Below are 26,719 nucleotides of genomic sequence, written 5' to 3' on the forward strand. Positions count from 1 at the left end.
TACTTCAAAATTAATCCACAAATGAGAACACATGGCTTTCGGCAGACAGACTAGTCAAAAGGAGATTCCGGAGTAACATCAGGAAGCATTTCTTTACACAGCAAGTACTGAACACAAGGACCACACTACCTAGTTGTGCAGCTGAGAGTAGCGTCTTTCAAATCTAAACTCGATAGTTGTTTCCCCACAGTATGTGAATAGCAATTTGGCCAGCTTTGTTGGGTCAAATAGCCTGTTCTTGTGAAGAACTTTCTAATGTTCTAAGTGTCCATTACTGACCTATTTCAGAATCAGGTTTATTATCACCGGCATGTGACATGAAATTTGTTAACTGTAGTTGAAGGTGACAGGGGAGATACAAGGGCCACTGAGGTCCTAGCCATAGCACAGCACTCATTGCTACAACCCACTTCCCAAATGGAGGGAGGTTGACTAATTTCCCACCATCGAGACAACAGAAAATAGCTGCAGGAGTGCGCTGGCTTGTCTGACCTGGTGCTGCTTTCAATACCCCAGTGACCAAGCCTCAAAATCCCAGAGGGTGGGGAGGGTTCCTTTACAAGATACCAGAGTGGTCCCCTCACTCTTAACAGCCTTGCCAGTGAAAATATCTCCACGCTGCCCAGTTCAATGAAGTTAGCTTTATTGAAGGAGTCCTGATGAAGGATCTCAGCCCAAAACATTGATTGTTTACTCTTTTCCATAGATGCTGCCTGCTAAGTTTCTCCAGTATTTTGTTTTTGCTGTGAATTTTCAGCACCTGCTGATTCTCATGTCAATGACATTACCACTCACTCTCTACACCAAAGAATACCAATCTAACTTCTGCTTGTGACCCACTCCATCCAGAGATACAACACAGAACAGGCCCTTTTGAGCCACACCACCCAGCAACACACCAATTTACCCTAATCACAGGACAATTTACAATGACCTCTAAACATACTGGAATGTGGGAGCAAACCAGAACGCCCAATGACCCATCCACTGAGTGGAGGGAATATACAAACTTGCTTAAAAGATGCCAAAACTCTGAACTCCCAACAACCTCAAGCTGTAATCATGTCACGTTAACCGCAGCACTACCATGGCAATATGTGCAATTTTGTTTTAAACAAACACCACAAGTAACATTTTGTATGTTAACTTTATTTAAACTGGTTTGCAAGTTATATTGTAAGGTTAGACCATCTGCATCCCCCTATACTGGTGGAGTTAGGCATTGCAGGGAATAAGATGAAAGGTTACAAGTGGCAGCCTACTGGCCACTGGTTTCTGGGTGCTGCAGCGAAGTGGAGGCCTGCTACACAGGCACCTGAAAGCTTTGTGGTCATCTTCACAATCCTTTTACACACATAGAAAAAACACAAACCACAAAAATTCCAGGGCACAAAACATCTAATGTTTCTGTTTACTGCATTTTAAAAAACCCAAAATGCAGTGGAATCAAGCCGTGTTTATGCATGTACAGAACTAAAGTTTAAAATACTTGAAAACTGTTAAAATGGGGATTGTCACTGGGGGGAAAAAAGCACAGCCATTTGTTCCAAGGCAAGACAATTTAAGACAAACAAAAAAAACATGTTAGGTGGCTTTATCCCCCCACCTTTGATTAAACACATCTTACAGCAAGAACAAATCACACAATCCATTATAGCAACCCCTCCTATCCCGGGGGTTTGTGAAGGGGGTGCGGTAAATGTGGCAGAGACTCTGTTTGCGCCTGTGAATCCGGAAGGCAGAAGGGAGTGGCACCGTGTCCTCAACTATAGAAACACACAGGCATTCGGGAGCACTCCTAGAACAATGGGGGGGGGGGGGGGTAAGAGATGTGGGGGATGGGGGCCCCAATAAGAAGCCAACTCCCCCTCAACTCTTATACAGCACACGGCAGAAGAGAGCAGTAGTGAAAGAAAAATTGCTCCTTTTAAAAGTGGTGTGATCAATATCTCTGCTTTATCTTACAGATGCTTACTTAGATGCATTGGCAATGTCCTTTTAGAAAGTTATTGTTAAGTGAAATCCTGTTTCCCTGCACAGCTCATGAATATAGATACAAGGGCCCCCCTCCACCCTTCGGCTCTCTGCTTTGCTTCACCAACCTTCTCCAACTGCTCTAAACAAGTTACTATTAAGTGTGCAGGAGTGATGCACTTCAGATGGACTGCACAGCTGCCGGAAGTTCAAACCCAAGAACCTTACAGGGCTCAAAGCAGCAGCAAAAGTGGGAGGGCTGAGGCCAGGCAAGCAAAACAAAAAGTAACCCCCCACACACCTCCACCCACAGAAACAGAACAACCACAAGGCAGCCGGATGCTGTGCAGCCAGAGGGTAGTTCAACTTGCACACAGCAAAAGGAGCCAACACATAAAAGTTCCTCCGTTTTCAGTGCCAGGGAATGGTTACAGAGTCAGGGGGAAGAGGGAAACACCCACCAACTGTGTTCAGCTTCCATTAAAGCAGCTAAGATTGAGTCCAGGGCCCAAAGTTAAAGTTTGATTTGATGGAAATTTGGGGGTGAGTGTGGGAAGAGGGTTGGTGTTTGCTGATGGGATGGTGACCCAGGGTTTCCAAAATAAAGTTAGTGTTTGCTTGCATTTTTGTTTTTTTTTCTTTTAAATTATACTTCTGTTGCATTCTTGTTGAAGTAGAAGGTTTTCCAATCCCATAGCTCAGGCCTGGGTGGTTTCACTGGAAGCTGTAACCTGCAAAAAAAAATTTTTTAATGGTTTATTGCCATTCAACTGTACACATCTACTGCCAACTAAAACAATGCTCTTCAGGATCACGGTGCACAACGGTACACATAACACACAGCACACAAAGTAATATCACAATAATAAATTAATAATGTGCATTTACAACAAAGTTAAAAAGTAAGCAGTATAACGCCACTGGCGCTTCATACACGAGACCGGGGGATATAGCTGCTTCCTATCCCAACAGTTCTTGTCCTAATGCTGCAGTACCTCCCGCCTGATGGTAGGGGGTCAAAAAGGTTATTGGATGGATCGGAGGGCTTATTGACAGCACTAAGTGCCCTACATACACAGTACTCCTGAGGCTGATAAATATCTCTGATGGGTGAAAGAGAGATCCCGATGATCCTCTCAGCAGTCCCCACAATCCCTTGTGAGGACTTGCGGTCAGATGTCTCACGATGGTCATACTGGCTGGTGATGCAGCTGGTCAGGGAATGAGGGGAGTGGGGAGGGAGCCTCCATCCCCAAATCTCCTCAGGACCTTTCACATCATTGAAATTCCAGTGGAGCTTCCGTCGCAAAGTGAGAATGGGGTCATCAAAGCCATTTGATGATGACGACCCCATCCAGATTGGAAGGGAAAAATGTTCAAAGGTTAATTTATTATCAAAGAATGTATGCAGTATACAACTGACAGTAGTCTTTTCCACATAGCCATGAAACAAAACCATGGAGGTCGTCAAGAAAAACATCAAACTCATTCCCCTGCACAGAAAAAGAATGGCAACACAATCATCAGCCCTCAACAAAAAGAAATGACAAGGCAATACACAGAATAAGAACCAGGGAACTGCAAGTGACTGATGCCCATGGTGCATCCAGACTGTTCCACTGCCTGATGGAGGCAGAGACCCAGATTCAACACAAATCTCTGGCAGTGTGTGGAGATCACACATTCTCCCCACGACCATGTGTATTCCTCCCCACAGCCAACCCCATCCCCAAGCTTGTTTCCTCCCACACCCCAACAACATGTAGTCAAGAGGGTTAACTGACCCGAGTGCATGGCTCAGAATCCGACAGCGAACGTGAGGGGAAAACAAAGTTTATACTGGTGTAAGTACGTGCTTGATGGGATACCAGAGCCCTTTCCATGCTCTGCCTATAGAATCAGTGGTCATTTAATGCAGATGGTCAGGTCAGAAGGAATAGTATAGAGGTGTAAAATGTCTTCCAAAAACTCCAAGGTGTCTCCATTGCCAATGAAATAGATGCAATGGAGCAAATCACAAGGCGATGATTAGGTCAACTGGCCACACCATCAGGGATAAATTCTTGTCTCACTATTTAGCACTACATGGCTGCTTAAAATAATTGTGTAGAGAGGGAGAGAGGCACCTCCACTATTTGCAAACTCTGGAACTGGTAAAGACAATCATTACAAACCTATGTTTCAGTTTACTTGGTTAACATCTTGACACCAACAGCACATTCTTCATTCATGGCGCTGATGACAGTGACCTGCAGGGGGAGAAGTAGACAGTGATGTTCAGCGCAAAAATGACAGACTGTTCAACAACTTATGCCTTTGCTGGAGTAAACAGTACCAAGCAATCCGGCACATTTCAAAAACACTAGAGATCCTGCAGATGCTGGAAATCCAGAATCACACACAAAATGCTGGAAGAACACAGGTCAGACCGCCTCTATGGCGAGGAATAAACAGTTGCTGTTTCAGGTTGAGATCTTCAGTCTGATTAAAGAGTCTCAGCCCAAAATACCCACTGTTCATTCCTCTCCATGGCTGATGCCTGGCCTGCTGAGTTCTTCCAGCAGCTGGCGTGCAGTGCATTACAAGTCTTCCTTATCTGGGACTTGAATTGGTCCCAGGCAACCATTGTAAACACTGAAGCTGGCTGCAGACAACTGTGGAAACTGTTCAGGTTAGGGGCAAAAGACATGAGCAAGAGAAGGTAGAGAGGTGAATAATGTCAGCTGACAGGTCTAGCCACACCAGCTATACGTTGACACATGCACACAATTCACAATTCTTAAAGCTTATTTGTTATCTTCATCTGGGTAGCACTCACGACTCGTGTGCAGTCCAACTGTTTAACAGTTAAATGCCTTTAGAGTTATTCTCTTTACAGTTTAATGTTTATCTGCTTGTATTTTATATAATTACATATATACAAATAACTGCTTCGTATGCTTCCTGGTGGTCGGTCTAAATATATATATATATATATATATATATAGTTGTTTAAAGTGTTCCGTGGCTTTATTGGTGAAATACTGGTACGATTCTGGAAGCATTATTTGAATGACAGCTATCTCACTGGTTAACTCTCATCTACAAATGTGAATGTAATTTTCCTCATCTAATATAAAAAAGCTGGCAAGGCAGTGCCATCTTAATATCTTAAATTTCCCTTCACTTAGCATACCATAGAAACCATAGAAACTACAGCACAGAAACAGGCCTTTTGGCCCTTCTTGGCTGTGCCGAACCATTTTCTGCCTAGTCCCACTGACCTGCACACGGACCATATACCTCAATACACTTCCCATCCATGTACCTGTCCAATTTATTCTTAAATGTTAAAAAAGAACCCGCATTTACCACCTCATCTGGCAGCTCATTCCACACTCCCACCACTCTGTGTGAAGAAGCCTCCCCTTTAAACTTTTCCCCCCTCACCCTAAACCCATGTCCTCTGGTTTTTTTCTCCCCTTGCCTCAGTGGAAAAAGCCTGCTTGCATTCACTCTATCTGTACCCATCATAATTTTATATACCTCTATCAAATCTCCCCTCATTCTTCTACGCTCCAGGGAATAAAGTCCCAACCTATTCAACCTTTCTCTGTAACTGAGTTTCTCAAGTCCCGGCAACATCCTTGTAAACCTTCTCTGCACTCTTTCAACCTTATTTATATCCTTCCTGTAATTTGGTAACAAAACTGAACACAATACTCCAGATTCGGCCTCACCAACGCCTTATACAACCTCATCATAACATTCCAGCTCTTATACTCAATACTTTGATTAATAAAGGCCAATGTACCAAAAGCTCTCTTTACGACCCTATCTACCTGTGACGCCACTTTTAGGGAATTTTGTATCTGTATTCCCAGATCCCTCTGTTCCACTGCACTCCTCAGTGCCTTACCATTAACCCTGTATGTTCTACGTTGGTTTCTCCTTCCAACGTGCAATACTTCACATTTGTCTGTATTAAACTCCATCTGCCATTTTTCCAGCTGGTCCAAGTCCCCCTGCAGGCTCTGAAAACCTTCCTCACTGTCTACTACACCTCCAATCTTTGTATCATCAGCAAACTTGCTGATCCAATTTACCACATTATCATCCAGATCATTGATATAGATGACAAATAACAATGGACCCAGCACTGATCCCTGTGGCACACCACTAGTCACTGGCCTCCACTCAGAGAAGCTATTCTCTACTACCACTCTCTGGCTTCTTCCATTGAGCCAATGTCTAATCCAATTTACTACCTCTCCATGTATACCTAGCGAATGAATTTTCCTAACTAACCTCCCATGCGGGAGGTTACCTCTAACATCTCGATTTCCCTTTGTTCTATTAACGCCAAATAAAACGACTGTGAAGCAACAAGTCTTGTGCCTCTTTCCTGATTTCTGAAAGAACCTAGGACTGAAACATCAAAACCCAACGGTTCAATTGCTGTTGTCCATAAGTCACGCGACTATCACGGGTAGCGCAACACTATTACAGCTCGGGGCAAAGATCAGGAGTCCAATTCCAGAGACATTCTGTAAATTTGATACGGAGAAAGTCTGATGTAGCAATATTCCAGTGGAGTAAAGGAAATTACAGTGGTATGAGACAGGAGTGGGCCAAAGTAAACTGGAAGGAGCAGCAATGGTGTGCGTTTCTAGGAAAAATGAGGAAGGTGCAGGACATATGTATTCCAAAAATAAAGAGATACTCAAATGGTAAAATAGCCGTGGCTGACAAGGGAAGTCAAAGCTATTGTAAAAGCAAAAATTAGTGGGAAAAGAGGGGATTGGGAAGGTTTTAAAAACCTACAGACATAACTAAAAATTCATTAGAAGGGAAAAGATGTAATATGAAAGCAAGCTAGCAAATAATATCAAAGTGGATAGTAAAAGTTTTTTCAAGCATAGTGAGAGTGGATATAAGACTGCTAGAAAATGAGGCAGGAGAAATAATAACAGGGAACAAGGAGATGGCAGATGAACTAAATGAGTATTTTGCACCAGGTTTCACTGTGGAAGACATTACCAGTATGCCTGATGTTGTAGTGTGTGAAGGAAGAGAAGTGGGTGCAGTTACTGTTACAAGAGAGAAGGTGCTCAAAAAGCTAAAAGACCTAAAGGTACACAAGTCACCTGGACCAGATGAACTACACCCTAGGGATCTGAAAGAGGTAGCGTTAGAAATTGTGGTGGCATTACAAATGATCTTTCAAAAATCATTTGATTCTGGCATGGTGCCAGAGGACTGGAAAATTGTAAGAATTACTCCACTCTTTAAGGAGGCAGGCAGCAGAAAGGAAACTATAGACCGGTTAACCTGACCTCAGTGGTTGGGAAGATGTTGGAGTCAATTGTTAATGATGAGGTGATGTACTTGGTGACACAGGACAAGATAGTACAAAGTCAGCATGGTTTCCTTCAGGGAAAATCCTGCCTGACGAACCTGTTGGAATTCTTTGAGGAGATTACAAGTAGAATAGACAAAGGGGATGCAGTGGATGTTGTGTATTTGGACATTCAGAAGGCCTTTGACAAGGTGCCACACGAGGCTGCTTCCCAAGTTAAGAGCCCATGGTAATATAGGAAAATTACTGACATGGTTAGAGCATTGGCTGACTGGTAGGAGCAACGAGTGGGAATAAAGGATCCTTTTCTGGTTGGCTGCCAATGACTAGTGGTGTTACGCAGGGGTCGGTGTTGGGACCACTTCTTTTTATGCTGTATACAAATGATTTAAATGATGGAATAGATGGCTTTGTTGCAAAGAGCTTACAAAAGGTTCAAACAAAATTAAAGAAAAACACAGAACTATGTAATGATAGAGATCTAGATTAAAAGGCCAGCAGGAAGGAGCTTATGAATGAAATTAGGAAAGCCAGAAGGGGCCATGAGAAGGCCTTGGCGGACAGGATTACAAGTACGTGAAGAGCAAGAGGATAAGACATGAGAGAATAGGACCAATCAAGTGTGACAGTAGAAAAGTGTGTATGGAACCGGAGGAGATGGCAGAGGTACTTAATGAATACTTTGCTTCAGTATTCACTACGGAAAAGGATCTTGCCAATTGTCGGGATGACTTAAAAGCTTGAGTATGTAGATATTAAGGAAGAGGATGAGCTGGAGCTTTTGGAAAGCATCAAGTTGGATAAGTCACCTGGACCAGATGGGATGTACCCCAGGCTACTGTGGGAAGAAAGGGAGGAGATTGCTGAGCCTCTGGCGATGATCTTTGCATCTTCATGAGGACAGGAGAGGTTCTGGAGGATTGGAGGGTTGCGAATGTTGTTCCCTTATTTAAGAAAGGGAGCAGGGATAGCCCAGGAAATTACAGATCAGTGAGTCTTACTTCAGTGATTGATAAGTTGATGGAGAAGATCCTGAGAAGCAGGATTTATGAACATTTGGAGAGGCATAACATGATTAGGAATAGTCAGCATGGCTTTGTCAAAGGCAGGTCGTGCCTTACGAGCCTGATTGAATTTTTTGAGGATGTGACTAAACACATTGATGAGGGTAAAGCCATAGATGTAGTGCACATGGATTTTAGCAAGGCATTTGATAAGGTACCCCATGCAAGGCTTATTGACAAAGTAAGGAGGCATGGGATCCGAGGGGACCTTGCTCTGTGGATCCAGAACTGGGTTGCCCACAGAAGGCAAAGAGTGGTTGTAGACAGGTCATATTCTGCATGGAGGCCGGTGACCAGTGGTGTACCTCAGGGATCTGTTCTGGGACCCCTACTCTGTGATTTTTATGGATGAGGAAGTGGAGGGATGGGTTAATAAATTTGCAGATGACACAAAAGTTGGGGGTGTCGTGAATAGTGTGCTTGGCTGTCAGAGGTTACAGCGGAACATTAATAGGATGCAAAACTGGGCTGAGGAGTGGCAGATGGAGTTCAACCCAGATAAGTGTGAGGTGGTTCATTCTGGTAGGTCAAATATGATGGCAGAATATAGCATTAATGACAAGACTCTTGGTAGTGTGGAGGATCAGAGGGATCTTGGGGTCTGAGTCCATAGGACACCCAAAGCTGCTAGGCAGGTTGACTCTGTAGTTAAGGCGGCCATCCGTGTGTTGGTCTTCATCAATCGTGGGATTGAGTTTAAGAGCCAAGAGGTAATGTTGCAGCTATATAGGACCCTGGCCAGACCCCACTTGGAGTACTGCGCTCAATTCTGGTCGCCTCACTACAGGAAGGACGTTGAAACCATAGAAAGGGTGCAGAGGAGATTTACAAGGATGTTGCCTGGATTAGGGAGCATACCTTACGAGAACAGTTTGAGTGAACTCAGCCTTTTTTCCTTGGAGCGACAGAGGGCGAGAGGCGACCTGATAGAGGTATACACGATAATGAGAGGCATCGATTGTGTGGATAGTCAGATGCTTTTTCCCCAGGGCTGAAATGGCTAGCACCAGAGGGTATAATCTTAAGGTGCTTGGAAGTAGGTGCAGAGGAGATGTCAGGGGTAAGTTTGTTTGCTTTTTTTTAAAAAAAAAAGAGGTGAGTGTGTGGAATGGGCTGTCAGTGGCAGCGGTGGAGGCAGAAACAATAGGGTCACCTGGATGGATAGATAAAGCTTAGAAAAATAGAGGGCTATGGGTAACCCTAGGTAATTTCTAAGGACAGGACATGTTCAGCACAGCTTTGTGGGCCGAAGGGCCTGTACTGGGCTGTATATGATACGAAGATTGGTGGAGGCGCAGGTAGTGTTGAGGAAACCGGTAGGATGCAAAAGGACTTAGACTGATTAGGAGAATGGGCAAGAAAGTGGCAAATGAAAAACAATATTGGAAAATACAGTCGTGCACTTTGGGAGTAGAAATAAACGTGTGGACTATTTTCTAAACGGGGAGAAAAGCCAGGAATCTGAGATACAGAGGGACTTGGGAGTCCTTGTGCAGAACACCCTGAAGATCAACTTGCAGGTTGAGTCAGTGGTGAGGAAGGCAAATACCATGTTAGCATTCATCTCAAGAGGTCTTGAATCCAAGAGCAAGGATGTGATGCTGAGGCTGTATGAAGCACTGGTGAGGCCTCATCTTGAATACTGAATAGATTTGGGCCCCTCATCTTAGAAAAGATGTGCTGGCATTGGAGAGGGTCCGGAGGACGTTCACAAATGATTCCAGGAATGAAAGGGTAATCATATGAGGAACACTTCATGGCTCTAGGTCTGTACTCGCCAGAATTCAGAAGAATGAGTAGAGATCTCATTGAAACCTTTCAAATGTTGAAAGGCCTAGACAGAGTAGATGTGGAAAGGATGTTTCCCATGGTGGGAGAATCTTGAACAAGAGGGCACAGCCTCTGGATAGAGGGGCGCCCTTTCAAAACAGATGCTGAGAAATTTCTTTAGCCAGAGGGTGGTAAATTTGTGTAATTTGTTGCCACATGCAGCTGTGGAGGCCAGGTCGTTGGGTGTATTTAAGAGAGAGATTGATAGACTCTTGATTGGACATAACATCAAAGGGTACGGAGAGAAGGCTGGGAACTGGGGTTGAGGAAGAGATAGAAAAAAGGATCAGCCATGATTGAATGGCGGAGCAGACTCGACAGGCCAGATGGGCTAATTCTGCTCCTATGTCTTATGGCAAGGAGTCTTTGTTCGTCCTCCCTGCGGAACGTGTGGGTTTTCCCTGAGTGCTCCGGTTTCCTCCTTTGGTCCAAAAATGTCACATCAGGTTAAATGGACATTATAAATTGCCCTGTGATTAAGTTAGTCATATCAAACTTGTCAGGGGCTGCTGGAGTGGTGTGGCTCAAAGGGGCTATTTGATTGAATGCGGGCTGCTTAAAGACAACACGAAACAGGAACTGAAATGCCATATCCAAGTTAATTTCTTGCCTTTGATCACCAGCCACAGCTAATCCAATACAGTTACAGCATGGAGCTGTTAGCACCAAACGAAACACAATCGGACACTCACCAGTGTCTCCACTCCGGAGTTATAACGCTGCTCAATTTCCTTTCCCAAATCATTGTCAGGAAGCTTCAAATCCTCCCGCAGCTCACCGTTGTCACTCAGGAGAGAAAGGTAGCCATCCTGAATTTGAACCAGCTGAAAATAAACAAGAGATTGTATGAACACGAGGAGCAAACCCATTCCTCGTACAGAAGTGTAGGTTATATAGCAGATTGAATTCCTCCACTCTCACCCAGTATGGTTGCACTCTGCAACTCAGAATCAGTTTAATATCACCACCAGATGTCATGATATTTGTTGTATTTCTGGCAGCAGTAACAACATAACACATAATAGAGAAAAACTGAATTAAACAGTTAATTAAGTAGTGCCAAAATAGAAATTAAAAAAAAGTAGCAAGGTAGTGATCATGGGTTCAATGTCCATTCAGAAATTGGATGGCAGAGGGGAAGAAGCTGTTCCTGAATCAATGAGTGTGTGTCTTCAGGCTCCTGTACCTCCTTCCTGATGATAGCAATGAGAACAAGGCAGGACCTGGGTGCTGGGGGTCCATAACGATGGACGCTGCCTTTTTGAGGCATTGCTCCTTGAAGACGTCCTGGATACTATGGAGGCCAGTGCCCATGATGAGGTGAGTTTACAACTTCCATCCTTTGCAGATCTCCCCCCATACCAGACAGTGATGCAGCCAGTACTTAAACTTTCACTGATCGTGTACAAGATGCCCAGATCTTAATGAACACAATTTTTTAAAAATTATACAACAGCAGCACTTGGGACAGTTGGACACTTGAAAGATACTTGGACAGATAAGGTTTAAAAGAGATATGAGAGAAACACAGTAGAAATAAATGAATTTAGATGGGTGACCAGATTAACGTGGATTGGCTGATTCCAATCAATTCCATGCTGTACAACTCTGACCCTGCAACCTGTCAATCCAGTTTCGTTTTGCTACCTCACCCACTATTATTATTGGGATAGAGCACAGAATAGGCTCTTCAGCCCTTCACGCCTCGTTGCCCAGCAGTCCCCGGATGTTATCACAGGGTAATTAAGTCTTTGGACTGTGGGAGGAAACCCACGCAGTCACGCGGAGCCCTTACAGCAGTGGCAGGAATTGAACAGTGCAGGTGACCCGGGTTCAATTCTTGCCACTGCTGTAGGGTTCCACTTCTCATTGTTACTGTCCCTCTTCCCATTGCTACTGAGGAGAAGAAGTTGTTCAGAATTGTTGAGCTCCTTAAAAGGTATCTTAAATACTAGAGCTTAGTGTCCATGAAGAAGCTGACACCATGCTTCTGGACACATGCAGACAGCTGGTTAATGGGATTCAAATGGAAGGATCCCATGGCTTCACCTGACCCTGATGGGTTGGGGGGGGGGGGGTGGAGGGAATGGGAGGAATAAGAAGGTGCTACACTTTGCCCAAGGGTGACTTGCAGGCTAGCGGAGGGAAGGAGTGCCGTAAACCTCCTTTGGTAGAGACACATCTACACCCTGCCACCTATCTACAGCACTAAAGGATGCTATTCTATTGAAGGACAAAGGAACTAGAGGGGAAAAAAATCATTGTTGTATCATAGATGCAAGTCAAAGGAACAGAGTTAATGAGAGCCAGGAAATAAAGGTGGGAAAAACTTCACTATTGAATTTCTGAAGTCTGCATACCCAGAACTGCCAGTTTTAAAGGACAAAACTGACAATCCCACAACTTTGGAAGCTTGTGGCAGATGGCAGACTTGACTTCAGAAGTTCAAAGTAAATTTTATTGTTAAGAGTACATATCACCACATTGAACCCAGAGATTCATTTTCCTGTAGGCATATTCAACAAATCTACACAATTGTAACTATAACAGAATCAATTAAGACAACAAATCATGCAAATACAAGTATAAATGAATAGCAATAAATATATGAGAACGTGAGATAATGTGTCCTTAAAGTGAGATCATTGATTGTGGAAACACCTCAATGGATGGGCAAGTGAGTGCAGTTATCCCCTTTTGGTCAAGGTTGAAGGGTACTAACTTCGTGAACCTGGTGGCCAGAGTCCCGAGGCTCTTGTACCTTCTACCGGATGGCAGCAGCGAGAAGAGATCATGACCTGGTGCTGGGGTTCTTTGATGATGGTCTGTGTTTCACCTACATCTTCTCAATGGTTGGGAGGGCTTTACTCGTGATGTGCTGGGCCAAATCCACTACCTTTTGTAGGATTTTCCATTCAAAAGCATTGGTGTTCCCATACCAGGCCATGATGCAGCCAGTTGATACACTCTCCACTACACATCTATAAAAGTTCGTCAAAGTTTTTGATGCTATGCCAAATCTCTGCAGACTGCTAATGAAGTAGAAGCACTGCCATGCTTTCTTCGCAATTTGTAGTTTCCCAGACTATTGAATAACATTCAGACCACTTACACTTAATTATTAAAAGCTTCACACGTTGATAACATTTCCAGCAAGCCCAGTGAGTTTGAAGGAAGAGCAGGAAACAAGAATCCTCATGACTCAGATGCCAAACCACTAAAACCTCCAAATGAGTGGTGGATTCAGAGTTTTACTGTTACAAAGTCAGCTTGATACTGCAGAGACAGTCAGGAAGGGGTTATTGGGCCAGGAATGTGGAGAATTCCAATGCTATTCTAGCTTCAGAGGATGCCTCACCTTCCTACTCTCTTGCAACTGATCACGGGGGAGGAGAAGGAAGAATAAAAACAAGATGGTTACACTAATCCACCACCACGTGACAACAATGTCACAGTCAAACTCAAGTGAGGAAACAGAAGCAACCAACAGGACAGACAACCAGTGTGTAAAAGACAACTGTGCAAACAAAAAATAATAAATAAGTGATAAATATCAAGAACATGAGATGAAGAGTCCTTAAATTGTGGGAACAGTTCAGTGATGCAGCGAGTGAAGTTAGCCCCACTGGTTCAAATCTAACCAAGCATCATTTCTTTGGCTTCTAACACTCCCACTATAGTTCTCAGAGCAAAGAGAAGACCGGTCTCCGGAAATATGACTCGCAGTGGATAACCTTACCTGATAGTCACACCTTCTGATGTTAGGCACGTCCATATTGTGGGTCGAAGGACAGATATCTTCATACTTTTTTGAGGTGAATATATCAATTCCCACCAAGTGGACCTGGAACAGATAGGAACCGAACAGGTGTGGTAAGAACTGGCAAGCCCATGATGAGATGCATATGCTAAGCAACATTTAATGCATCATGGCTTCCCAATCTATTACAAGATTTGTTTTGGACACTCTTTAAACACCATATATGCTCGGAGGCAACGTGCCTAAAATCAAAAAGACCACGAAGTACTACAAGCAAAATTAGGCCATTTGGCCCATTGAGTCTGCTCCACTGTTTCATCAAGGCCGATCAATTTTCCCTCTCAGTCCCAATCTCCTGCCTCCTGCCCCCTTATCCCTTCATGACTTGACAAATCAAAAACCTATGAACCTCAGCCTTATGACTTGTCCCTCCATGGACACCCGTGGCAACAAATTCCACAAATTCACCACTCTCTGGCTAAAGAAATTCCTCCTCTCCATTCTAAATGAATGTTCTTCTACTCTGAGGCTGTGACCCCTGATCTTAAGACATCACCACCACAGGAAACATCCTCTCCACATCCACTGTATCTTGGCCCTTCAACATTCGATGTAGAGATTTCCCCCTTCCCCATTCTGCTGAATTCCATTATGAAAAAGTGTCAAAACTTGTTGGGAATGAGAAGATTTCAGGAAAAATCAGAGGGATTGTTATGATTTAATTCTCACAGCACCATATTTCCTTCATGTCCATGGAATTTGGCTTATGGTCACAGACTTAAGAACCTTAAAAGATACTGGGGAAAGTTTTCAGAAAGTAATGATCACCGAAGGCGATGGTGGAGACTGGAAACTTGGGGGCGGGGGAGGCAGCAGTGAGACAATTCACATTCAAGCCAAAGAAGTTGGAAGGGCAAATATCAGGAGTTATAGAGATGGAAAGGGAGGCGACAGAGCCCCACCACACCCAAGGATACCAGGGGTTTTATAAAAGTTGTCATACAGTGAGCAACTATGTCAGCAGGTGGTTTGGCGCTGGATAAGATAATTACAGTGCAAGACCACTTCACCTCATCAGGAAGCTTCCTCATCCTTACCTTGGCGTGGCCGTGCTTGCCGGTCTTGGAGGTGGACATATCCATGATCTTGCACGGGCGTCCCTTCAGCATGACAAAGCCATTCTTGCGCAGAGCTGAGCACTGCATAGGGAAGGTGGTGGACGCCCCGGAGTGAGCAGTGGTGAAGTCGAGATCAGGGTCTGCCATCTTTCAGATTCTGGTTGTACAATGCTGCAGACAGAGAAAAGGACATGCATTGTGAGCTCTCTGTGCTCATTGACCAACGGCCCAGCAAAGCTGCCCTGGTACACAGTCACACGCCCAAGGGCGGGCAAGCTTCACCCAACCACCCCATTTTATCGTTTTACCGGAGCACCCTCCAGTCTGAAATGGGGTGAACAAAACCCATCCGAGTCTCAAGACCCAAATAGGACAGCTGGACAAGTCTAGCATTCATAAGCTCAAAAATCAAGACAGCAAGGGCAGCTGTTGGAGGCCTCTGAACTCAGAATGTAGTGATCTCTCTTAACCTCCCTGGTTAGTGAGGGAGAGAGCAGAGGAATGTCAAACTGTTGGGAAAGGCAAAATGCAAGCAGGCTTTTTCCACTGAGGTTGAGTGGGACTACAAGCTTGGACAGGTACATGGATAGGAGGGGCAAGGAGGACTATGGTCCAGGTGCAGGTCAATGGGGGTAGGCAATTAAGGGAGAAAGAGGTGTCTCTGTTTTTACAGCGAGCGGGGTGACATAACAGCTCGCTGGTTTACGATGTTAAAAGCCTGTTACGGCACTTTTTTCGAGCTCTGTGCCCAAAGATCTCAAGTCTTTGTGCACACAGCTGTAGATTTAAATGGTTCATCGTGAACTAAATGGGTCGAAGGGCCAGTTTGTAGGCTGTACTTTTCTAACCTTAGAAAACTCTGCAGATGCCGAAATCCTGAGTAAAACACGCAAAATACTGGAGGAACTCAGCACAGGACGGTGTGAAAGTAGTGAACGGGTCAGGAGTCTTACAGCAGCAGGGATGATGTTGTTGAGTGAGGCTGTCTAAGCTTTCAACCTCTTGTATTTTCTCCAAGGAGGTAAGGGGAGAGAAAAGGGAATGGCCAGGGTGGCAGGAAATTACTAGCCTTCTTGAAGCAACATTTATGACCACTAAATGCACTAAAGGTACCTCACAGAAGTTCCCAACTAAAGCTAGGTCCAGCGTCTCCACTTCACCCACCAAAAATGGAACTTTCCACAAGCGGTCAAACATTTTCATTCGCAGAGTGGAGAAGCAACACCTAATATTCTGAATAGGTTTATTGATTTCTTCTTCTGATGAAAATAATGTCTCCCCCCCCCCCCCCCCGCGGCTTCTTACCAGCCTATAACCTCTCTGTGGGTCACTTCCTCCTGTGGTCCTCTCTCCTAGGAGACTGCTTCCTCTACAGCCCTTTACGTTTCCTTCCCACCTGGCTTCACCCATTACCTTCTAGGTATCCTCCTTCCCCACACCCCCATCCTTTTACTCTGGTGTCTTCCCACTTCTTTTCCAGAGCTGATGAAGGGTCTCGGCCTGAAACACTGACGGTTTATTCATTTCCACGGGGGCTGGCTGACCTGCATTGAGTGAGTGTTGCTCGCGTCAAGCTGTTAATCCAGCATTCACTTGCAAGCTGCAGCATCTGGCAGAGCCCAGCACTGGGAGAGGGTTCACGCCCCAGACTGGACGGTTGTGAAATCTATCTCAGTGGGGCCTGCTGTCTGAATTTCTCATTGCACAATGCTGTAGAAAGACAGGCCCTGCGAACCCTTGCTGCCCAACAACCAACAATCCAGTAGAACTGTCCCCCGGTGGGAAGTACACCAAATTCCCAACAGTCACATGCCAAAGAAAAGCTTTAGATGTAGGCCCATGGTTGACATGCCAAAGGCAACCTAAGTGCCAAACAGGGGATAATATATATATTGTAATCTTTGATGACTCAGTAGCCTTGGCAGCATTGCTATCTCTGAATCATGGATAAAGAAAGGACTACTGCTTTTGGACTGGTAAGCAGAGCCATAGCAATTACAGCTCCAGAATGCTCACTTCACCTTTGGCAGGAATTTCAGTCCAGAGCCTTCAATTCTCCAAAAAGGTTTGCATTATTGGTCAATTTTTACAGAGGGAGAGATGGAGGGAGACACCAAAGTGTGGGGTTAAATTGAACCTCATCATGCTCATTTTTCTGGTAGGAAAACCAACATGCAATACAGATACTTCGAGTAGTCGATTCATTTACAATCTAAATGAAGAGACTAATGGATGCTTTACGCTTTTTTGCTCGGCGTATACCACCCTCTCTCATTACCAATGCTATAGATGTATTTTTAAATTTTCAGCGCTTGTTGCTGTGCCCAACTTGCTGCTCCATGCCCTTCCTCGGCTGCTCCTTTGTGCTAATGATACTGCTGGCTACATCCTGTTTTCTTTAGCTAGGAGGATTACTTTAGACATGCAGCTCACCTGAGTTATTGAAATGAGGCTAGAGATCCAATTTTGGGTCTGTTGGGGCGGCATTGGTTGAAGTTAAATAAGAGTAAAAATTAGTGGGAGGTTAGAGGACTGAGCCCTGAATTATTGAAATGAGGCTAGAGATCCAATTTTGGGTCTGTTGGGGCGGCATTGGTTGAAGTTAAATAAGAGTAAAAATTAGTGGGAGGTCAGAGGACTGAGAAGCTTTGAAAAACTAACAGAAGGCAACTGAAAAACCCATCAAGGAAAAGATGGAATACAAAGTTAAACTAGCCAATAATATTAAAGAAAACAGTGGGTTCTCAGTCTTTGGAACTCGCTGAGTGGCCTGTGCTTCCGTATCTCCAGAAGCGGTTTGGAAGACACAGACCTTAGGGGTGCAGCCTGGAGGATGATCCAATGCCTCGTTGATGTCACTGATAGAAGCGTCGCAGGTGACTGAAACATCAAGACATCAAGTGCAAATGTGGCTGTTTGTGGACTCTGCACTCAATAGCTCCCTCCCTCTCTCTCGCAATGGTGACAGAGGGTTTGCTGATTCTCGAGTCAGGGGAACTTGGCATAAGCTACGCTACAGGCCAACATCGAAAAAGCGAGCTGTTGGCAACAGTGATCTCTCTTCCTCGTTAGTGAGAGAGAAGGCCTGCTGAGAAGTCAAGGTGTTGGGATGAATAGTAGTTTTTGATGGACCAGAGATCATGGTCTTTGGTTGCATCAATTGGTTGATGGGTCATGGGGGCCGATACTTTTTGCTGGAACAAGTTGGGGAAGGGTTGATACTTTGCTGCTGCTTGTGCGTGGGAGGGGACGGGGGGCTTTGTGGTTCTAACGTTTTTCTTGTCACTCATTCTTTGGGTTTTATTTTCCCTCCTGTTTTGCGATGTCTGTGAAGAGCAAGGATTTCAGGTTGTTTTCTGTATACTTTTGCTGATACTAAACTGAAATGTTGAATCACTGGAAGTTTCTTCAGATATATGAAGTGTAAAATAGAGACGAGAGTACCATTGCAAAATGATGCTAGAGGTAGTAATGGGGGAAAACAAGAAAATGGCAGATGAACTGAATAAATATTTTGCACCAGTCTACACTGTGGAAGATACTAGCAATATGCCAAAAGTTTGAGATTAGGCTTGGGTTAAATTGGGGGATTGCCAGGTAGCTCAGCTTGATGGGCCTGCTCCACGCTCTCAATATTTAAAAACTAAAAAATGTACAGCAACACCTTTATGGAAAAGCAAAGGAAAATAGTTATTCAAAAAATATAATAAGAGGTTGTTAACCAGAAGTTCCTGGGTGACCTTGTATGATACTTTGGTAAAGCAATTAGCTAGACAAATAGCATTGAGCAAACACATCCCATAACAACTGAGCCTTGCAGTTGGATTCGTACAGTCAAATGTTTGAAGTACATTTATTATCAAAGTACGTATAAATTATACAACCCTGAGAATCATCTGCCTATAGGTAGCCATAAAACAAGAAACCTGAAAGAGCACAGTTTTTAAAAAAAAATCAATGCCCAACATGCAGAGGGGGGAAAAAAACAGAAGTCGTACTAATGATAATGTAAACAGCATTTAGGACTGAATTGAGTCCACAGACACGGAGCCCAGAGCAACTGGTGTAGAGCCACAGTGGGGAAAATTGACGTGAAGCTCACACACACAAAGCGCACAGCAGCCAGAACAGTCTCACTGCCTCAGTGCTGCAGAAGAGCTGACGGAATCAATCTGATCCTCATCTCCGGTCCTAAGACCCCGCCTGTTCAATCTATATGGGCCAGCGTTTATATTGTCCAAACACCAGGTCATTCCCTGCACTGATACCCAGGCCCTGCTGCAGCAATACGCTCTGGCCTGTGCTCCGTCACCCAGCCCGAAGCAGTCAATCTTTCCAAATCAGCTTGGCACTCAGAGAGATCCACCCCCTCTTCCTGTTTTGGTGGGTTGGCTGAGAAACCTCTCAGCATCTCTCTGCCTCTACTTGCAATGTGAGGGAATCCAAAAGGCCGATCTGGCATTCATCTGAGGAAACTGGGGCAATCCATTTTGCACTCAACATCAGCAAGACCAAAGAGCTAATTGTGGACATCAGAGAGGGTAAGACCAGGGAACATAAACCCATCAGAGTGATCAGAAGTGGAGAGAGTGCACAATTTCAAGTTCCCAGGTGTCAATATCTCTGAGGACCTAAACTGGTCCCAGCTATAAAGAAGGCAAGACATCAGCAACATTTCATAAGGGGGTTTGAGATTTGGTTTGTCACCTAAAACACTCAAACTTCTACAATTGTACCATGGAAAACATTCTGACTGGCTTGGTGACATCGCCATCTGGTATTGGGGGTGGGAGTGCAGCACAGAATTGAAGTTGCAATAATTTGTAAAATTAGTCAGCACTGTCTTGGGTGCTAGCCTCCAGAGTATCCAAGAAACCTTCAAGGGACAATGTCTCAAACAGGCTCATTAAAGACTCCCACCACCCAGGACACGCCCTCATTCTCTGTTACTGCGGGAAGGAGGTACAGAATCCCGAAGGCACACACTCTGCCATTGAGGAAAAGCTTCTTCCACTCTGCCATCCAATTTCTGAATGGACATTGAACCCATGAACACTACCCCACTACTTTTTTCAATTTGTTTTTTTGCACCCTTGTTTTAACTTTTTAATAGACACATACCTAGTGTTACTCAGTTTGTTTCTCTGTATTTATCTAACATGTATTGCATCGCACTGCTGCTATTAACAGATTTCACAACTCATGCCAGTGAAACTGATTCCATCCATCCTTAGAACAATAAGCTACTTTGTTGAAACAATGACGTGAATTGATAGGACAGATGCAGGTTTGAGGTAACTATCCATGTCTTAAATAATAGAACCTTAAATTGGACTGCTTTTTGGCAGTTCCAGAGTTCATATGACATCATTTAATGGCAAGACTCTTGGCAGTGTGGAGGATCAGAGGGATCTTGGGGTCCGAGTCCATAGGACACTCAAGGCTGCTGCGCAGGTTGACTCTACAGTTAAGAAAGCATACAGTGCATTGGCCTTCATTAATCGTGGGATTGAGTTTAGGAGCCGAGAGGTAATATTGCAGCTATATAGGATCCTGGTCAGACCCTACTTGGAGTACTGTGCTCAATTCTGGTCACTTCACTACAGGAAGGATGTGGAAACCATAGGAAGGGTGCAGAGGAGATTTACCAGGATGTTGCCTGGATTGGGGAGCATGCCTTATGAGAATAGGTTGAGTGAACTTGGCCTTTTTTCCTTGGAGCGGCAGAGGATAAGAGATGACCTGATAGATGATGAGAGGCATTGATCATGTGGATAGTAAGAGGCTTTTTGCCAGGGCTGGAATGGCTAGCACAAAAGGGCACAGTTTTAAGGTGCTTGGAAGCAGGTACAGAGGAGATGTCAAGGGCAAGTTTTTTTTTAATATAAACGCAGAAAGCAGTGAGTGTGTGGAATGGGCTGCTGGCGACTATGGTGCAGGCAGATACGATAGGGTCTTTTAAGAGATTCCTGAATAGGTACATGGAGCTTAGAAAAATAGAGGGCTATGAGTAACCCTAGGTAATTTCTAAGGTAAGGACATGTTCGGCACAGCTTTGTGGGCCAAAGGGCCTGTACTGTGCTGTAGGTTTTCTACGTTTCATCCACTAAACTGATACTGATAAGCAGGGTCACATTCCACCCGGGCAGATTGCAATTCCCAACATTCTGGGTAGGGCATCAAGGCTCTAGGTTAGCATCCAAACATCCAACCCAAGCCAGGAGTCTACCACAGTATCATCATCTTCTTAAGCCCATTACCCCTTTTGGGGCATAGGCCACCAACAGCAACTCACCAAGGTCCTTTGTCCCAGGCCTGTCTTTCAAGTTTTCACGCCTTCTTGATGAATCCTTCCTCTCCTAGTGATGAGATTTCTGGTGCTTCTATAGCTCTGGGTTTTTACAGGGTGCGTTTGCTCCTCAGGCCCAACCCCCTCCTTTCACAGCCAGGCTTAGAACCATCCTTGGCGGAGTTCACCACAGTATCACTTGCTCCTAAGTGAAGTCACCTCAGTGTCCTCTATGGATTCTGCACAGACCCTTCAATCTGATTAAGCAGCCTTGTGAACAAACTATGCAAATCAAAATGGGTCCAAAGGACAATCAGATCTTCTGCATGCCCCACTGATCAGTAAGATTATAGCTGATAAGACACGACACCAGAACACATAGATAGAAGCAGGGGTCCGAAGAAGGACTTAAGATCAGGAGAATAAGCAAAGAAGCTTCAACGCTACCTGCCCCTCTACCTATCTTTGCATTGTCTGCAAACTTGGTCACAAAGCCACCAATTCCATTATTATCATTGGATCCTTTCCTTATCTGATGCCTGTAACTCAACTACTGAGTGAGTGCTGCTATCCAGGAAAGGGTTCTTAGATGACACTTTATCTTCCTGCCCTGGGTATACAATTTGTGGATCCTACTAAGGTAGTGGCAAAAAGACAAGAAAATCTGCAGTATGCTGGAATTCCAAGCAACACACACACACACACACACAAAATGCTGGATGAACTCAGCAGGCCAGGCAGCATCTACGGAAAAGAGTTTCTGGCACAGACCCTACCTCAGTCTGGAAAAAACACCAACCAGTAGGTCTTGCACAGTGAACGGTATGGCACCGAGCAGTGCGAAATACGGACCATCTTCATTGAAAGTGGTGGCATAGGTAGATAGGGTCCTTGTACAGAGCTAACAGCATACATAAATCAAAGTATTGAATACAAGACAAGGGATGTTATGTTGAAGTTGTACAAGATGTTGGTGAGGCTTAATTTGGAGTATCTAAATAAAGTTGAGAGAATACAGAGAAAATTTACAAGGATTTTGCCGGGTCTAGAAGACACAGAGTTACAAGGAAAGATTGAATAAAGTCCTAACCTATTCCTTGGAATTAGAAGATTGAGAGTAAATATGACAGAGGTATTCAAAATTATGAGGGGTAAATGCAAGCAGGCCTTTTCCGTTGAGGTTGGATAGCATTGAAAGAGGGGCTATCACTAACCAGTTTCTCAATGACACTGATAGCAAGGAAGACTGTCCTAAGACGCAGGATGATATTGATTAGTTGGTGAAATGGGCCAAATGCAGCAATTGACACAAAATGCTGGAAGAATTCAGCAGGTCAGGATGCATCTAAAAAAATGACTAAATAGTCCACATTTCAGGCCAAGGCTCTTCAAAACTGGAAAAGGGAGGATGCCAGAATAAAAAAGGCGGGGGAAGGACTGCATCTATTGTTTCAATAACCCTGCCCTCAGTGCCAGTAAAACCTAAGAGCCGATTGTGAACTTCAGGAAGGGTAAGCTGAGGGAGGGGAAGAAGGGTGACTGCACAGGATCAAAGTTAACCGCAGAGATGTAACACCTCCATAATAGAAACATAGAAAACCTACAGCACAATACAGGCCCTTCAGCCCACAAAGTTGTGACGAACATGTCCTTACCTTAGAACTACCTAGGCTTACCCATGGCCCTCTATTTTTCTAAGCTTCACCACCAGGAGTCTCTTAAAAAACCCTATCATTTCCACCTCCACCACCGGCAGCCTTTTCCACGCACTCACCACTCCCTGCGTAAAAAAAACTTACCCCGACATCTCCTCTGTACCTACTTCCAAGCACCTTAAAAATATGCCCTCTCGTGCTAGCCATTTCAGCCCTGGGACATCTTCAAGAAGCAATACCCCAGAAAGGCGTGTCCTTCATTAAGGGCCCCCATCACCTAGGCCATGCCTTGTTCTCATTGCTACCATCAGGGAGGAGAAACGGGAGCCTGAAGACACACACTGAATGATTCAGGAACAGCTTCTGTGAACATCTATGAACATCAGCTCACTAATTTTTAAAATTTCTATTTTTGCACTACTTTAGCTATTTAATATACATATATTCCTATAATTCATTTTTTTCCCTTATTACGTATTGCATTGTTCCGCTGCCACAAAGTTAACAAATTTTACGACATGTGCCTGTGATATTAAACCCGATTCTGATGCGTGCACAATTCTGACAAATTATAGAACAGACAGGACAGCACTTGAAGATGCAGAGGGTTTCCACCCGGTCATTCTCTGGGAAATAAATGTTCAGTTATGAAGGAGACAAACATTTTACCATCTACCAGAATTGTTAACACATAGAAGGCAATGGCAAGTGGAATTAAACGGTACTCATGGTTACCATGAACAGGGTTAACTGAAGGACCTGTTTTCTTTTTGCATCCATCACCTTGCAGCAGGACAAACGCCACATCAAAGAATTAGAAACCAAACTGCATCATTGCGCACAGCAAAATTCAACGCCATCTAATCATTTTGGGCAATTAAAATCATTTCAACCTCCAACGTTAACCGGTACATTCACAAGGGGAATTCCCTCATCCAGCGTGCGACTTGAAGCAACTAGAGTGAGTCGGTGAGTCACTACAATCGGGCATGCAGCCTGGTTTGCAGCAGGTTCTTGGTAATCTGGTCCCAACATATCAATGCAGATATAATGGCGGCAAGACAGCAGCTAGAGTTCATGAGGAGGTTTGGTATGTCACTTAAAACACTCAAACTTGTACAGATGTGCCATGTAGAGCATTCTGGCTGGCTGCATCACTGGTAAGGGGGCAGAGGGGCTACTGCACAGGATCAAAGTAAGGTGCAGAGTTGTAAACTCAGTCAGCTCCATCATGGGTACTTGCCTCCATAGTATCCTGGAAATCTTCAGGAGTGGTGCCTCAAAAAAAATGGCGTCCATCGTTAAGGACCTCCATCACCCAGGTCATGCCTTATTCTCATTGTTACCATCAGGAAGGAGGTACAGAAGCCTGAAGGTACACATTCAGTGATTCAGGAACAGCTTCTTCCCCTCTGCCATCGATTTCTGAATGGGCAATGTACCCGTGAATGTCCTCATTACCTCTACTTTTTTATTTCTATTTTTGCACTGCTTATTAAATATATATGTACTGTATTTCTTCACTATTATGTATTCAATATACTGCCGCAAAGTTAACTAACTTCACAACATATGCTGATGATATTAAACCTGATTTCAATTGACTCTCCACGGTGTTGGGCAAAATGCAACTCATGCATCACTACAAGTGGAATAAGTTAGTCATTAAGCTGCAATGCCCCCACATCTCCAACGGTGCTGCACACAATCACGCCTGATCTGTGACGGCCACATAATCACCCCCCCACCCCCATAATGAGCGAGAACAGATGTACCCGGTCTACCTGACACACACAGCACTGATTATGCAGACAGCATGGCACATTATTCAGTTACGCCTGCCAGCTAAATTCTGTAGATTTCAACTCAAGGACTTCTACGTCGATATCACCACCTGCATCCAAACATTACTGCATCAAAACCCTGGCCTGAAAGCATGAATCATCCCTGGCGCGCATGGCTTTCCCCAAGCCTCTTCAATGGGTTTCAAGTCATTTCCCTACCACCGTTATAGATCATCTGCCATCTTCTGCTTCCGACCCCACCCTACACCCCAGTTCACTACTGAACCTCGCCCACTCAAAATTCCACTTCCACCCTCATGGGTTACATCTAACACTCTCAAATTCTTTCCTCCACCCCTTCAGCCAAGTCTATTGTTAAATAATTATATAATTATATAAATAAATATATATATATATATATATATATATATATATATACACACACACACACACACACATACATATATATATATATAAAATCATATAATGTATATAGAAACGAGACATTTCTCTGAACTGGACTGTAAAGCACAGTAGTACACATAACACACAATAACTTAGGAAAGCAAGACTAAAATATACAGATGAATCATGCATAAATAGCATGCACTAATTAAATACTGTAGAGTATGGAACAGGTTAACCAGTGACACTTCGAATGCGATGCGGCAGGGAGTTCAAAAACCTAATGGCCTGAGGAAAGAAACTGTTTCCCATCCTGACTACTGTTGTCTTTCTGCATCGGAGTCTCCTGACTGATGGTAGGAAGTCAGAGGATGCTGGATGGATGGGTGGGATCCTTAATAATACTAAGTGTCCTGCATACACAGTGCTCCTGATAAATGTCCCCAGTGGATGGCAGGGAGACCCCTACAATCCTCTCAGCTGTTCTCACGGTCCTTTGTAGGGCCTTCCAGCTGGATGCTCTGCTGCTCCCATACCAGATGGAGATGCAGCTTGTCAGGATACTTTTTGCAGTGCTCCTATAAACTTCAGTTAAAATGGTGGGGGGGGGGGGCTTCGCTTGCCTCAATCTCCTTTGATACATTATCTCAAGCCATCTTTCATCCCTCCCAAACTAAATTCCTTTCCTCCACGTGTATATTAAACTCACCTTGCTGCATCTAACCACCTCTAACATTCACATCCTAGCCCCAAAACATTAATTTCCACATACAAATCTCCTCCCCGAAATCATCCCTTCCCTCAATTAACGCCCCTCGAAATTATCACCCCCTTTCCAGAATTTAAATTCTCCTTCCCATCTCCCTCTATCCCCCACTTTCAAAGCCTCCCTCTCCCATTAGGTCCCTCACCCCAGTACAAAATCATACCATTAAAATCCTCCCCTCCATTTTGTTCTCTACACAGGAAATAAATCGTTAAACTTCTACTACCTCTCCCAATAGTAAATGCTTCCCCCCACCGCAAGAAATAAATCGCATTCTCCTAATTGAATATAGCCGTGTTTCTTTAGATTATTCCCCCCCCCAACACGTCCTCTCTCAAACATGCATCCCACGTGGGACGGGAGGGAATTAATTTCCTTTGTTTCCCCTGTCTTCAACCGAGCCCTTTGCCTCTGCCCCAACACACGGACCAAAACCCGTTCCCATCCCCCTGCCCAATGGCGGCCGTGGCCTGCTCAGCGCACACTGCTGTCCCGGACCCCGTCCTGTCCCGTTGCCCCGATACACCCTGGGCTAGAAAGGAGAGGAGCGGAGAGAACCCCGGTACGGTTACTGGTGGAGAGCCCCGTCCACGCTTTCCATCCCCTCGACCACACGGACGCCACTCACCGGCCACTGATCCAAGCAGAGATCGCCCTACGCACGAGTGCAGTCTCGTTAACTGGGAGGAGGGAAGAGAAAGAAAACGAGGCGGAGCTGCGCCTGCGCCCTGACCGG

The 26,719-nt window shown here is 44.6% G+C and overlaps 1 protein-coding gene across 1 annotated transcript; it reads right to left on the bottom strand.

Moving 5' to 3' along the window:
- Positions 1-1,133: 1,133 nt before the first annotated feature.
- LOC140197814 (eukaryotic translation initiation factor 5A-1-like) lies at positions 1,134-26,719 on the bottom strand. Its single transcript, XM_072258276.1, has 6 exons — positions 26,612-26,719; positions 15,064-15,255; positions 13,946-14,050; positions 10,899-11,030; positions 4,149-4,223; positions 1,134-2,705 (listed from the first exon to the last, which is right to left on the bottom strand). The coding sequence occupies exons 2-5, from the start codon at positions 15,229-15,231 to the stop codon at positions 4,161-4,163; spliced, it is 468 nt and encodes a 155-aa protein (XP_072114377.1). The 5' UTR covers positions 15,232-15,255; positions 26,612-26,719; the 3' UTR covers positions 1,134-2,705; positions 4,149-4,160.

The sequence above is a fragment of the Mobula birostris genome, chromosome 5, assembly GCF_030028105.1.
Source record: "Mobula birostris isolate sMobBir1 chromosome 5, sMobBir1.hap1, whole genome shotgun sequence".
NCBI classification, from domain to species: domain Eukaryota; kingdom Metazoa; phylum Chordata; class Chondrichthyes; order Myliobatiformes; family Myliobatidae; genus Mobula; species Mobula birostris.